The 16,740-nt window shown below is 32.7% G+C and overlaps 1 protein-coding gene across 2 annotated transcripts in view; it reads right to left on the minus strand.

The window, feature by feature from the left end:
- The window catches only part of LOC124359881 (E3 SUMO-protein ligase RanBP2), a 141,968-nt gene that overhangs the window by 97,176 nt on the left and 28,052 nt on the right, over positions 1 to 16,740 (minus strand). For both annotated transcript variants that reach the window (XM_046812995.1, XM_046812994.1), the window contains exons 5-12: positions 14,258 to 14,400; positions 10,801 to 10,939; positions 9,823 to 9,991; positions 9,604 to 9,701; positions 8,760 to 8,889; positions 7,532 to 7,735; positions 1,418 to 1,538; positions 260 to 425 (exon numbers count right to left, since the gene is read on the minus strand). In XM_046812995.1, coding sequence (XP_046668951.1) covers positions 260 to 425; positions 1,418 to 1,538; positions 7,532 to 7,735; positions 8,760 to 8,889; positions 9,604 to 9,701; positions 9,823 to 9,991; positions 10,801 to 10,939; positions 14,258 to 14,400 — 1,170 coding nt within the window. The remainder of the gene's footprint in view (positions 1 to 259; positions 426 to 1,417; positions 1,539 to 7,531; positions 7,736 to 8,759; positions 8,890 to 9,603; positions 9,702 to 9,822; positions 9,992 to 10,800; positions 10,940 to 14,257; positions 14,401 to 16,740) is intronic.

Below are 16,740 nucleotides of genomic sequence, written 5' to 3' on the forward strand. Positions count from 1 at the left end.
CCCATCAAAAGTTGACAGATGAAGGATTGTAAAATTCAAGGATCAGTTTGAGAAATGTCAAAACTGAAGCCATTTGGCAACTTTTATGGGTGTCAGTCAACATCTTTGACCGACTAAGGTTTCTTCCTTAGTTTTTTTTTAACTTTCACACAGCTTATTATATACTAGTTTTTTTTTATTTATACATTGATTTATATCAAAGTTTATTATTATTGAAATATGCAATATACAAATACAATTACTTATGGTTATTACTAACCCTGTCTTCAAATGTGCGGGCCAGCTTGACAATCAACTGGACGTCTAGCCCATGCTTGCCATCCATGCGGATCACTTCTAGACCTCTCTTCAGCTGCTGCCTCAGTTGTATCAAGTCTGTTCCACTGCTGAACATCTGTGTATTCACTTGACAAGCTGATGTCCACCTGACCAACATCATCACAATCTTGGTCAGCTATCAACTCATCTCTTGAATAATTCCTCATTCTGTTACTCTTAATTGTAGAAGAGTGTACTGTACATAATTTACTACATTTTACAGGTAACAATATTGCACAAGAGTTTCTAGGAACAATTTCAATATAATTTAAATGAAAGCCAAATGAATATAATACATCTAATATTTGTATTTAAAAGGATAATTTTATATAGTAATGCTTATGTACAATTAGGAACAGTTCAACAGCTTTGTAACTAAGTAATTATGGGTAGGACAACGTAGCCTCCTTCTTTTTCTTGCTAGCAGTCCAAGAAGATCGTAGTTTTATTGTTGAAGTACGAATCTAGAAAAATTGTTCTAAAGCAGTGTAATCAGTACTTCTATTTACCAGTGAAGATGAGAATTGTATTGGGAGATTTAAAGAATATTACATTGTATCTAATCAGTTTTGAGATTTTATGTCCGGGGAAAACCACAAGGATCACAACTAACGATGATGACCAGGATGATCTTGCCATGATATTCAAATAGTCAGGAAAGAAAATTCGATGTAACTCTGATGGAAGGAAAATTATATATAAGTAGGAAACCCAAAAGTGAATTAATTTAGTATAAAGATTGCAAAGTTTAGGATAGGTTATCTCTCTTTAAAAATATGTTTAAGTTAATAAACATTCACGCTGGGTAAGTTACATCTCAGTGTTATTGAAATACACAGCAATAAGTAATGAGTTAAACATACAAAACCTATCTAACAAATCCTCGTTTATCTTACTATTAAATTGTGTGACAAGAACCTACTTCAAGGTGATGTGTTTTTGGAAGGTGTAAGTGTCCATAAGGGTATATACATTTAGAACAGTACCCGTAACACAATTATCAGGATAATTATGTCAAAACGGATTTGACTGACAAAACCCAGTTTTTATATTAGGAATGATGGACATAAACATATAGGCATATTAATAATTAACTCACCAATTCATCTGTTCCTGAGTGCAGAGAAGACTGGTAATATCTGCAGGTAGCAACTTGGGTCGATCATTTGAGTAAAATTCACTGAGCATTTCTTGTTCCAACACAGCTGCCGCACATAGCACTTGAACAATCATAATTTAATGAGATGGGCTAAAGTTTTTAATAAACAACCATGATTTTACAATTCTTTCAGACCACGTCTTTTTTATTTAAATATACTCCTAAATTTGAAATAGAGCACCTCGCCAAGTACTCATGCTATTTATTAAATGTTTATACCGGACAATACCTGTAATTTTTTATCTGTGATAAAGTGGGGAAAAGTTCAAAGGGTTAAATGAAACCTAAAAGTATTGATTATTTGTAAACAAATCAATAAAAAAAAACCTTTTCACTGCTTGATATAGAGAAACTTGCAGGACAAAAAACAACTTTAAGGAATAATGAATACCATAAAAACCGTATTTATATACAGCTTTTATCTCATTTATTTATTTAGCTATGCAAAGCTTACCTTATATTATTAAAAAACCACATTTACTACAAAAAGTATTGGTAGATAAGCCATAATTACATAATAAAGCACCTACATTAAAATATCTGAACAATAGTATGATATGACTTATCCAACCTCTGTATATGCAACATTCTGTTGCATGTGGCATGTATAATAAAAACATAGAGCCTCTAAAATTTATTATAAAAATCAATTGATGTGAACAATATTTATGTAAACAAAATGAGGAGGCACAAAAACCCCAGCATTATTCTTTTAAAGCTATATATAGCTTATATAGATAAATTATTATATATCTCTCATTTTTGTATATAACAACCTTATCACCTTCAAAGTACCCTCCAATACATTTTATACAATTGTCCAATCAGTGCTTCCACTGTTCCAAACATTCTTGTATAATAATAATAATATTTATTGTCATATTAAGTTTTTTCACTCATCGACAAAGTCACTTTACAGCCAGTAGCCAAGTCAATAAATAAATACATGTTTACATACTAAAATATAAGTCATATGTAAACACATCCATGAAATATAAACAATTATCCTTAGTTAGCTTTAGATATAATTATAAATTAATATGGGATACAGCAAAAAATTCATCTACAGAATAAAAAGGATTGTTTAGAAGCCAATTATAAAATGTATTGCAAAACACTTTTTTAGGGTATATATTTATTAAATTATGTAATTTGTTGTAAATTTTTAGTGAAACAACCTGGTGACTATTAATGGTTTTATTTAGTCTGCAGAAATTGATTGTAGTAAGCCTACTTGCCTTACTCCTAGTATTATAGCTATGATCAGCATACTTAATATTGTTAGGGTATTGAAAAGTATACAAAACTAAGTCATATATGTATAAGTTGAAAATAGTTTGAATTTTTAAGTTTATAAATAAAGGTTTACAGTGTTCCAAAAAACTAACACCACACATGATCCTGATTGCTTTTTTTGTAAAATTAATATTTCATCTATCCTGCTGCAGTTTCCATTAAATATTAAACCATATCTAAAAATTGATTGGAAATAAGAAAAATAAGCGGATCTAATATAATTTGTTTCAATACAATTAGTAAGCTTTTTAATTAGAAAAATAACCCTAGATAATTTTGAGGTAATGTAATCAATATGAGAACCCCATGTTAAATTTTTATCAAAACAAACTCCTAGAAATTTTACTTGATTTGAATATTTATCTAAATTATTATAAATACCAATAGCTCTTAAAGTAAAAATTATGTTTTGGGTTTTATCTTCATTTAAAAGAAAACCGTTTGCTTTAAACCAATTCGATGCCTTATCCAGAGCACTTTGTGCCAAGATATTAAGCTCATCAATGTTTGAAATAATGTTGAGGAAAGTGGTATCATCTGCATACAATATTGATTTACAGTCAATAAAAGCAGGAAGGTCATTTATACTAATTAAAAAGAGAAGAGGACCTAAAACCGGTCCCTGGGGGACACCATATTTAATTGTAACTACCTGTGACCAATCACTATTCACTAGAACCTTCTGCTTCCACTTAAAAACATAAGATTTAAAAAATTCAAGTTGCAAATTTTGAACACGATAGTATTTAAGTTTTAACAATAATTCCGAGTGATTTACACAATCAAAGGCTTTGCTCAGATCACAAAAGGTAGCCTGAGTAAAAACCTTATTTTCAAATGCTAGTAGCACTTTGTGCACCAGCTTATCTATTGCATCTACTGTGGATTTACTTTTTCTAAATCCAAATTGAGAAATACTTAAAAGATTGTTTTTCTCAAAATAGGCACTTAGCTGATCAAAAACCAAAAGCTCAAATATTTTTGATATTACAGGAATAACTGAAATGGGTCTGTCTGAAATAACTTTCAGGTTTGTCTATAGATCCCTTTTTAAAAATTGGACTAATTCTTGCAATTTTGAATTCATCAGGAAAGATTCCTTCTAACAGTCAAAGATTAAAGCAGCAGGATAGTGGCAAAGATATGTTATCAATGATTTGTTTTAGAAGATTATTGGACATTTGATAATCATCATTACAATTAGAGTTTTTTAAACGCTTAGTTGCATTAATTACATCCAGTGGTGTTATTATATTCCAGGTAAAATGTACATTTGGAACAGGTTTCTCAACAGATGCAAGCAGCTGCTCTGAGTTAGAAGGGGCAGAGCCTATTTTGTTCTTAATAGTCTCCACTGAATCCAAAAAGTAATTATTAAAAGTGTCTGGGGATATTACTGAATTTTTTAAACTTACGGTACTAACATTATTATTACTTTTAATGATATTCCATGCCGCTCTGCATTTGTTACTACTATTTTCTATTATATTTGTATTAAATTTGATTTTAGCCTCTTTAATACTTTTTCTGTAATGATTCTTCAAGTAATTGTATGTTTGTTTAATTTCATGGAAATTCCTCATATTATTCTTAACTAAGACGTCTAAGAAAATTAATCTACTTTTCATAGCAGCTAACTCATTATTGAACCAGGCATTATTCCTTTTTTTACCACTGTTGGAATTAACTCTTACTGGTTTAGAGAAATGGTTAATATTGTTTGTCAATATATAAAGAATGACAGAACAGACATTCCGAGCACCAACAACATCAGAACTCAAATTATTATTCAAATCATAGCATGCCAATCTATCTGTTAACTTGGAGATTTTTTGTTTAGGTAAAATAACTTTAAGAAACGGCATACTATTGGGTATGTTTGTGTGGTTTTGTGAAGTAAAATCAGTGATATTCAAATTCAGTGTGAGACCACAATGGTCAGAATATGGAAAATTAAAAATACTACAATTTAGTACATTATTTCTATGGCAATTTACAAAAATATTGTCGACAGTGATTTTTTCGAGTAGGTTTAGTATTCAAATGATAAAAGTTATACTGTTGCAAGAGATTAAGGAATTGGTTTGAGAATCTACTACCTTTAGTTACATCAAAGTTATAATTAAAGTCCCCTCCAATCACAGATGTATAATTTGACCATTTTGTCAAAAACCGCAGCAATTTGTCAAAAGAGTCAAGAAAAGTATTTGGGTTACCTGATGGAGAGTGATATATAGTTAAAACAATCAATTTTAAATTATCCACAAAAACAGCTGCCGCCTCTAAATCCAACTCAGAACAAAACTGACCAACATCACATATTCTTACATTCAAACTCTTATGTGTAAGTACTAAGGAACCCCTTCTAATATGTTCAGTTCTACAATATGCACTTTTACAAAAATAACCATAACTCATCTTCAGTAATAGCTGACAGCTCCTTCTTCACCTTTTTCTTGATGTCTATGTTTTTGAATCTGAGTCCTTTCATGTTTCTTTTCATGCAAGGAAATAAGAACACATGGAACTAGGTTGGGGGAATAAGGTGTGTATGACAGCGGATCCATGTCATTTTTTGTCAAAAAATGGTTAACAGAGATGACTGTGTGTGCAGGTGTGTTGACACGATGGTAAAATTCAGTCTGCCATAAATTGGGTCTTATGTGACAAACATTGCAGAGAAATCTTCCAATTAAAACGCCTGATTAGTGGTCTAGCCAGGAGGAAGAAACTGAATGAATTACCCGCCTTACATCAAAAAAGTGAAGAGGATGGGAGATAATAGAATGCCTAGAATAGCACTGGAGAAGGAGGAAGGAGGAAGAAGACCAAGAGGAAGACCGAGAGGAAGATGGGAGGACCAAGTGTGGAAAGACATAGAGAGAAGGGGACTACAGAAAATACAGGTGGATGAAGAGGAGACCTGGAACGATAGACTAAAGTGGAGGAGGCTGTGTACGACGACCCGTGAGAACGGAAACGTCTGACGATGATGATGATGATGACATCAAAAAAGCAAATGAACATTGTCTTGATGTTTGATTTAATTATATAACTGTTTTAGAACAGAGTGATAATGCCGTTTTCCCATTGGCTTGATTGTTGCTTTGTTTATGGGTCATGATAAGAAGCACCATAACTCATTGCCAGTAATGACCAATAGGAAATCAGAATCGGTTCGAAGTTGTTCTTTCAAATCACAATAGTTTCAAACTAGACATTCTTTTCTATTGTTAGTCAGAACGCGGGGCACAAACTAGGCAGAGACCCTTTTCATTCCCAAATTTTCAGATAAAATACCCTGAACCGAGCTCCAAGATAACCCAGTAATCTCTGACATTTTATCAATTTTCTGTCCACGGTCTGAAAGCATAATTTTCTGAACATTTTAATCTGTTCAAGCAGTTGATGGACGTCCGGAACGAGGTTTATCATCTCTGGATATGTTGCCATTTTTAAACCGAGAAAACCATTTCTAGTCATTTCCACAGTGCCATCTTTGTAGGCTGTGTTCAATATTAAAACAGTTTCAATGCCATTTTTACCGAGCAGGAAACAAAGTTTCACAAATGCACGCTATTTAATCAAACTTGCCATCATAAAAATAGGGAATAGCACAATAAAACAACAGGAAAATGTGTTACTAATGAAGAACAGAACAAGCCAGGTCGACGATCCAGGCAGCACTGAAATAGGCAATGAGTTGCACTACTGTCACCTAGCAGCAGAAATTTGTACTGCATATACCCTGCCACAACAGAGCTATTCCAGGAACTTTTGGGTACCTCCTTGTATATTTTAATTATGCAAATACAATTGTGCATTGTAAACATCTTGCAATAAAAAATATATACATTATGGAATTAAGTAACAAAAGGCTTGTGTGATTTTATTGCAGTGCAATACTTTTCAGTTAGTGCTTTCCTTCTGCTCTTAGCAATTTTTTTCCTGCTGCTTGCTGGTGTTGCTTAGCTATTTTTATCACACCAAGGTCAATCTGATGGCCAATACAACACCATCACTATCACTACCACTACATTTCAGTTACTGAAATAATCACTGGAATCTGTTTTATTGATTTCAGTGATGTGTAAAAATGACATGTTCTCATTTTTTAGATATTATTTTTTAAGGATTTCTAAAACATGATATCGAACCAAATATTTTCATCTTTAATTCATTCAATTTACACATTATGAAGCAATTTTTGTATCAATGCAATTTTTGTATCAATATCATTCGCAACTACTGCTTAATGGTACTTCCAAAAACCTACTTGGTGAATAAGGGTTGTTTTCAATTGCATAGTTGCCATCGTAATTGAAAATTTTCACAAAATATTCATAAACATTGGATAATTGATTGTGTTTCAGCATAGTGCGTTTAAAATTGTACAAAATAAAACAACTGTAGTTGTACAGATATTTGGTAAGCATATTTATAGAATGTTACATTGTTATCATACATTAAATTGCATTTGAAATTAACCCTTCGCACGTCACTAATAAATCCATTTGATTTCTAGGCATGGAGCATACAACTGCTATTTCGAAGCTCTTTTGTGAACTAAAATCTCTCCAAGAGACACAATGTGTAATATCGGATATACTCGTGTATAGTATTTTGGTGTAAGTCTACCATTCTGATATATCAGTCTACGGTTTGGGAAAGGTGACGTTAAGCTGGCAGGGTTAACATTGCACAGATCTAGTATTAATGATAAAGTTGTCAAGAAAAGTAAAGTATGATTATGAATACCTGTGGCGTAGAGAAATGCGTCCACATCAAGAACACTAAGTGTCTCAGGGGACATATTGCTCAGATTAGGGTTGGCCATCTTCAGTTGAGTGAAGCTGTACGTGTGGAAGTCAGGTGGCAACTTCTTGTCATTGTGTTTTATGTTCTCCAGTCCCAGCCACACCAGGTGATGTAAAGTTTCCCTAACCTTCTCGTACACAGGCACTGTTACAATCAGAGTTAAGTGATTAGTCTAAAAATACTGATATGCAATATCAATTGGAAATCCTACAGGGTACAATCATATGACGAATTTTGTTCCTTAGCTATATTAACATTTTTCAGATCATAAATTTTAGCATTAGTTAATATACAAGGTGTTTGAAAAGTCTGGGTACGGCTTAATATTTTACAAACCATAGCAGATAATATCTATAAACTTTGCACAGTGTCATATGGCTATGTAAACTATTTTTCCTTGCTATTACCATGACATGCCAACCATGGGGGGACGGCTCACGGAGGAAAACAGGGAAATCTTAAATGAAAGCATGGGTCGAGTGATACCTCATTTGAAAGAGCTCACTTAGTAGAGTTGAATGCCGCAAACCGCATCTCAAAAGGTTTATCCAATCAGAAATGGCGGGTTGTTTTAGGTACACATTGTGAAGTACATTATGCGCTGCCATTTCTGACTGGATCATCGTATTCTGATGCGGTAGGCGGCGTTTCACTCTACTAACTGATGTGTTTTCACTGACTTTTTTTAATTATCAAATTATGTCATAAATTTATAACACAATAAATAAAACTAAAATAACATTGGTATTTATTGTGTTTCTGATTGGATAAACCTTTTGAGATGCGGTTTGCGGAATTCAACTCTAATAAGTGAGCTCTTTCAATGAGGTATCACTCGACCCATGCTTTCATTTAAGATTTCCATGTTTTCCTTTGTGGACCGTCCCCCCATGGTTGGCATGTCATGGTAATAGCAAGGAAAAATAGTTTACATAGCCATATGACACTGTGCAAAGTTTATAGATATTATCTGCTATGGTTTGTAAAATATTAAGCCGTACCCAGACTTTTCAAACACCTTGTATAATATAATAAAACTATCTATATAATGTTGCATTTAATATATCACAAAACTAAATGTAATTTGAAAACTCTATAAATTGGACCTTGATAATAAAAGTATAAAAGAGTTCAATAAGAATTTATAAAAATGAAATATAACACTAACCAAGTTGGCGTGTTCGAAGAATGCCTGTGTCATGAGTGGGCAGCCTTGCGGATACTTTAGCGAGATATTCACTGTGTACAAAGTGAGATGTGCCAATTGCTGTTCTATGCTCCAACACCATGAATATTCTCTATGAAAACAAATCACATTTACAAACAAAACAAATTTATTAAAATTCACAGCACAATAGTATAAAGTATAATATTTTACGTCAGATACAACGTATTCTGTGATGAGAAATAAATTAAGGTTTACATTTTAATAATATTAAAAAAAATGATAGTAGTCACATTTCCGACAGCGTTGTTTCATTAGTAGACATGACTTATTACTTTTAATTTTATTTGTTTACATAACTTCAAAAAGTACACATTTCTTGTCTAGCACAAAAATAGGATATTTTGTGTGTCTAGGACTTTTATATATTGTATCCTTATATTTATATATGTGCATGTTCTCTCTGTATACTACCACAAAAACATTTTTTTCTGAAAGAGATTTAATTTTTGATCATTCAACAGCTAGCGTTAAATAAATAGACAGTAAAATACAATTTCTAATATCTGCATGTCATACCACTAATTCCACTAAGAAAAATAAGCTGTATAACACTTTATGTCTTGTTTGATAACTAAATCTACTTTGTTATTATTAACTAAAATAGTCTGCACACTGAGTGTGAATTATGAGTAAAAATACATGAAAATATTGTAGATCCAGAATAGATAATTTGTTAGTTAACCTAGAGAACATCCATCATTTGTAAGGTGTGTCTATACTTATAATATCACTACACAGTTATTAACGTAAAACAAATTAATTTACACTGGTAATATTATTTTACCTGGAATGTTCTTTCTCTCCAGTTGTTAGAAGCAGCATTAACAACTTGTAGTGTGAAATTGTCTCCAACATCCTTTGAAAGTGCAAGCAGACAATAACCTAAAAGCAATTACAACATAACGATTTATTCAATAACGTAGTGAGGCTTGAGTTGGAAATAGTTTCTTTCCTTGTTTTTCTAAAGTGCTAAGTTCAAGCTATTTTGAGATTTATCACTGACCTGCCTGGCTGACCCTGTAGTAAGCGTCATTAGCCCATTGTAAGACAGACTTTTTCCAGTTGGGCTTTAAGGCCAGACACCAGTGGGCCTCAGTGTCTGGGGGTGGGTAGAGTGCCAGGAACAACACAATAGATACGCCACGTTTAGCTTCAACCCAGGTGCTAGGTTCCTGCAAACAATTCATATTGATACAGACTTTTTCCAGTTGGGCTTTAAGGTCAGACACTAGTGAGTCTAAGTGTCTGGGGGTGGGTAGAGTGCCAGGAACAACACAATAGATACGCCACGTTTAGCTGCAACCCAGGTGCTAGGTTTCTGCAAACAATTCATATTGATACAGACTTTTTCCAGTTGGGCTTTAAGGTCAGACACCAGTGAGTCTCAGTGTCTGGGGGTGGGTAGAGTGCCAGAAACAACACAATAGATACGCCACGTTTAACCTCAACCCAGGTGCTAGGTTCCTGCAAACAATTCATATTGATACAGACTTTTTCCAGTTGGGCTTTGCAGTAATAAATGCTACACAATATAACAACAAAACCAATCATAACATATTTATCTAAATCTGTAAAGAATTCACTGATTTATTGCCTTTTCTTAATAATAGTCCTATTATCATATTGGATTACCAATACATATAAGTACCTTTAAAATGTTGGATACAGTGTAATTCCAAGACACTGTGCTATCATATGATCTGTAATAAGGATATATTTTGGTTTATATTAATATATATTTTGTAGATTTAAAAAGCCAATACGTTCACAATGTATGCAAGCATAGTTAAATATGCAGTAAAAATTATTTTTTCTTTTAATCTTTAACTTGTACTATAATAAGTGGATACCTGATAAAATATGATAATATAATATAAATATTTTTTAATAAACGAAATTAATAACTCTATTATTATTATTATCTAAGATTATTTTAATGGCATGTATACTTTAGATAGGATATATTTAGAAAATTAAATACCCTCTTGGCTCGTTTCCAGATTAGAGTAGCAATGTGCAGACAGAGCTGGGCCGTCATGTGCCTTATGAACTGATTGTACAGCTCAGCATAGTCTTTTTGAGCAACAGCACTGGCAGCCTTGAATAGCACCTGATCCATTCTGAAACAACAAGATAGTATAACTTGCAAACAATATTAAATTGTTTGGATATGTTAACAAATTATAAATAAAAAAAATAAGAGTGTCACATGTACTTTTAATGTGATTTATACAGAAAAATTCCTCAAGGATACAGAGATTCTTTAGTAACTGAATTTAGTTCGGTAATTCTCCTGTAACAGATCTCATTGGACAATGTGGTTCATTGGTTGCAACGGCCAACAGCAGTGTGAACATGATTAACCCTTTTAAGGCCATGCATCAACGAATTGGTGTTGTAATTTATCTTTCAAAACTGCCACGCACCAATCTATCGGTGTCATACATCTTTATTTAGCATGTTTAATTCTCAAAAACCCGAATCCAATTTTCCGTATAATGAAAAAGAAAGAATCACAGTTTATATTCCTTGTATTGAAATTATCAGGAACAGTCTTTTATATACTGAATCAGCTGTTGAATATCAGCCATATTCTGTGGGCTGTACAACTGTAAGTTGCCGCGTTATTTTCAGTTCTGTCTTTTGATGTCTGCTGTGAAAACAACTGTAAAATAGTAGTTCTGAGTTTGTTATTTTAAATATATGAATATATTGTACCGATTATATGTGATGATATGAGTATTCTAACGTATGAGTAATTCATCGTTTACATAACGAATATATAATAGATGTTTAACCCTACTTCTGTAATGAGTTGGTTTGTGTTAGTCTATTGTTCCAGAGTGTCAAAAAGATGAAAATAAGTTAATTATTGGTAGTTTTGTTTGCTTTATTCACTTGTATGGTGATGAAGAAACAAAGATGTGTGTCACCTGTTAGTAAAAATACTTTACGATCCGGTCTGATCTTGGCAGTAACAATGTAATTAATTGAGAATGACAGGAATGATTACATCTCAGATTCAAGTTCAGAGAGGATCGATTCTGATGATTTTATAGATGATACTGATGACCCTACTTTTAATCCTGTTGAGTATGATCGTGCTGAACCTTCGTGGGGACCCTCCTCCAGAGTCTAAGCCTATTGAATACTTGCTATGTTTTCTCACAAAAAATCTGAAGACATATTTGTGAAAAAAATGAACAGATATGCTGATGCATACATATTAAGCCATACTCAAGCTTATCTAAGTAATTGCAAAAAAGTATCTTCGTAGAAATTGAAGCATTCTTAGTAAAAACTCTAAATATGGGCATGAACGAAAACCAACAATTGATAGTTATTGGTCTAGCTCATCCTCCAACTGACATCTTGGCTTAAAGAAAAGTTTAGTAGAAATAGGTTTGAGTTGGTCATAAAATTCTCTCACACTGTTAACAATGGCATTTTAGCTGAACATGGAACACCTGAATACAATCCTTGTGTGAGATTTCAACTACTGATAAATCATACAAATAGAGTGTTTAGACAGTTTTACAGTTCAAACCAGGACATATCTGTTGATGAATCTCTAATTGGAAAAAATCTATCTTATTGCAATACTTGCCAAATAAAAAACATCATTGATGGGGCATAAAGCTCTGGGTACTATGTGATACAGTGATCTATTATTGATTAATTTTTCACTGTTACAAAGGGGCAAAAAATTAATCTGAAAAGGCAGAAATTAATAGAAAGGGTCTTGCTCATGTTGTATTTGTTAAAATTATTAGAAATTATTTAAATAAAGGCTATCATTAATTTTTTGGACAATTACTTTACAAACACCCCTCTTACAGATATCTTCACTCTAAAGAGAAATTTTTACCAGAAGATTTATAATGAATTCTTGTAGAAATACAAAGTTGAGGAGAAAAGTATATGAGAAACGCTGAATTGTTTGGACTGGTCTACAGAGAGAAAGCAACTCAAAAATCACAGTTAGTACTAATATCCCCTAATTCAAAGGCTACAGCTGAAAAAATGGGTAGAATTGAAACGACTGATAAAATTTTATACTTGTATTTCGATGAGCTGCGTACAACTAAATAGTTGGAAAAAGTAACTTTCAATATTATTTCCCTTATAGTACTAAATGCATGTATTGTTTAATTATATTATATTATTTAATATAATTCACTTGCAGCAATATTATAAGTATTTTATTAGGTTCAGTTCTATGATATCCAAGGTAAATAATAATAACAACATTGTAAAAGTAATATGTGATAATACAAAGTATTAAATCAATCATATAGTATATTTAATATTGTTCTAACATCCCTCTCCTTAAGCAAATGTAACAAGTAGAGTCTTTTAGGTTTGGTAATAGTTTTCTTGGACCTAGATGGAACGTCACTTCACTCTGTCAGAAGTGATTCAACTGATGTTGAGTTTGCTTTATTCACTGACCAATTATTAAACACTTTTTTGTATTCCATTTGATTATTGTTAATTGAAACCAATCTCCCCAAGGAGGCACCTATTATTTCACTTCTTTTAACATACCAGCTAGTTAAGGAATCAACAGTTAACTAGAAACTCTTTCCTCCAGAGTATTTCACATGAGTTGCTAAAAATCTACAAAGACAAAATGAGTAGTTTTATTTTAAATTAACATTTTTCAAGTAAATACATTCAAGTTGATTTGTCAAATGGTCAAAATAGAAGCAGTTTCAAGCATATGGAAGACTAATAATGGCATACAGAATGAATCCATTACAATTATAGATTATCCACTTGAGTTGTTAAAATAAAATAATTAGTACACCTATAATTCGCCAGAAGTTATCAATTGATCTACCTGCTTGACAGACTTCAAGAAAGCTTTAACTTTTATATAATAATAGATAAATAAAGCTAATGTGCATGGTTGGCTGAGACAATAGAAGTCCCCTACCACCTCAGCCTTAGGCAAAAAATGTCCTCTGCTCGTCTGTAGGTTGGTCTATATCAGACCCCCACAAAAATATCTTTGTTCAGTCCCTTAAGCTGTAGCACCTTGACTACTAACATCAAAGCTGTAGCACATCGATTACCAACACAGGACTGTCACAGTTGGGGGAAACAAACTGATGAAATATGTTCAGTTCAAAGTAGTGTAATAACTATCCACACTCCAAATGGAAGATTATGGGGCAGGCACTCAGATCATAAAAATGTTTAATAGATTCTTTAACTATATTTCTTTAATTTTTAAATTTTTTTAAAACATAAGAATGTCCAAATAGTATCTCAAAACGCTCTAAAAGTTTTCTTTTTCACATTGAACACTGGATTGAACAAAAAAATTAGTAAACATTACATTACACGAATATGATGGCGATTCTCAATCAATTGATTGAAGATTATTCCTAGTAAGATAGTCTTAAATAATATTAAGAATAATAGAGAAGTACCTGAAAATAGCTTGAACACAATCAACAAGTTTTTTCTGGATGGAGAGTTCAGATAGTGAGAAGCTGGCAACCTTATCCAAAACTGACAACCAAGTGTAGTACATCTGCCAGTTGACTTGGCTTGGAAACTCATCCGCAAATGCCTGGAAGATAAAACAACACATTTAAAATGCCACTAGACAATTGAACATGGTTCAACATATTTGCTACTATAGGCACAGTAGTGTTTTATGATGACTCACACACACACACACACTCTTGGTAGCCAGTGTTAATATTGAATACCATAGTGAAAGAATAGAATTCATATATAACATGATCGCTACCTAGGGCCACAGTGGGATGACACTAATATTGATACTTTTGGTAGTCAAAGTGTTAATATTGTATACTAAACCTAGAGTAGTATTCATGTAAAATAAGTTCACTACCAAGAGCCACAGTAGTGTGTGATTACACTTGTAACACTCTTGGTAGTTAAAGTGTGAATATTAAATAACATGCTAGAGTAATATTCATATATAACATGTTCACTACAGAGGGGCACAGTGTGATGACACTAGTAGTCAAAGCGTTAATACTGTATATTATAGCTAGATTTGTATTGGTATGTAGTATGTTCGCTAACGAGGAGCACAGTGTGATGACACTAGTAGTCAAAGCGTTAATATTGTATATTATAGCTAGATTTGTATTGGTATGTAGTATGTTCACTAACGAGGAGCACAGTGTGATGACACTAGTAGTCAAAGCGTTAATATTGTATATTATAGCTAGATTTGTATTGGTATGTAGTATGTTCACTACCGAGGGGCACAGTGTGATGACAATAGTAGTCAAAGCGTTAATATTGTATATTATAGCTAGATTTGTATTGGTATGTAGTATGTTCACTACCGAGGGGCACAGTGTGATGACAATAGTAGTCAAAGCGTTAATATTGTATATTATAGCTAGATTTGTATTGGTATGTAGTATGTTCGCTACCGAGGGGCACAGTGTGATGACACTAGTAGTCAAAGCGTTAATATTGTATATTATAGCTAGATTTGTATTGGTATGTAGTATGTTCACTACCGAGGGGCACAGTGTGATGACACTAGTAGTCAAAGCGTTAATATTGTATATTATAGCTAGATTTGTATTGGTATGTAGTATGTTCACTACCGAGGGGCACAGTGTGATGACACTAGTAGTCAAAGCGTTAATATTGTATATTATAGCTAGATTTGTATTGGTATGTAGTATGTTCACTACCGAGGGGCACAGTGTGATGACACTAGTAGTCAAAGCGTTAATATTGTATATTATAGCTAGATTTGTATTGGTATGTAGTATGTTCACTACCGAGGGGCACAGTGTGATGACACTAGTAGTCAAAGCGTTAATATTGTATATTATAGCTAGATTTGTATTGGTATGTAGTATGTTCACTACCGAGGGGCACAGTGTGATGACACTAGTAGTCAAAACGTTAATATTGTATATTATAGCTAGATTTGTATTGGTATGTAGTATGTTCGCTACCGAGGAGCACAGTAGTGTTGTATGATAACAATTGTATTGTCAGATGCAATTTAATTGAATTCAAACATTAAAGAGAACTCGAAAACTTGAAGTTAATAAAAGTTACTAACAAAGTGGTCTAATGTACTGGTTCTACTTCAGCATAATACACATATTTAAGATAAGTACAGTATAGTAAAATAGATTAGATTTCATTAAAAAAATCTTGTAAGTATATTTCAGAACAGGAATTACAATTTTGTAGTGATGTGAATAAGATAAATGCAACTGATGATATTATGTTCCAATTTTATTGGGAAAATTGTTCAAGTGAGTCTATAAGAAACTATACCCTAGTTTGGGATTGGAACTACTAAAAGTGTAAGCTAAAAAAATTTCAGACAAAACTTAGCCTTAGCTTTAGCGTTTTTACTGTGTTCATTTTCTGCTACTGGAACATCACTAAATCATCAGGTCCACATATTAACATTTCATTGTAGGTGAAAATTTTAAACAGTCAATGTAAGATACACGCACAAAATAATTAATAACAGTAACAAATTTAGAAGAGATCACTACAACGGGGTTGACTAAGTGCTTGCACGTGTGCAGCAGAGACAATGTGCAATGACTGGAGGGAAGAAGTTATCTTAGATTGAATTTGTTCAGTGATCCAGTCAGATTACCTTCTCAAAGAATGAACATGCCTGAGTGTTCGGTATAATGTCTGGGTTACTTGTTATTGTTTTGAATCTCGTGATTTTGAATGTGTGGACTTTAACATGCATTTATACATTATTTTATAAATTTTAATTGGCTGAGATTTAGTGAAGTCAATCACTTGAAGAAGTGGAAAAATTCGATATGTCTTTCTGTCTGGCCGCACAACATCTAAAAAACAAACCGATCTGGCTTGAAATTTTGCATAAAGTTCATTTTTATATGAGGAACAGAGGCTTACAAAACACCACGTAAAA

This window comes from Homalodisca vitripennis, chromosome 4, assembly GCF_021130785.1.
Source record: "Homalodisca vitripennis isolate AUS2020 chromosome 4, UT_GWSS_2.1, whole genome shotgun sequence".
In the NCBI taxonomy this organism is placed as follows: Eukaryota; Metazoa; Arthropoda; class Insecta; order Hemiptera; family Cicadellidae; genus Homalodisca; species Homalodisca vitripennis.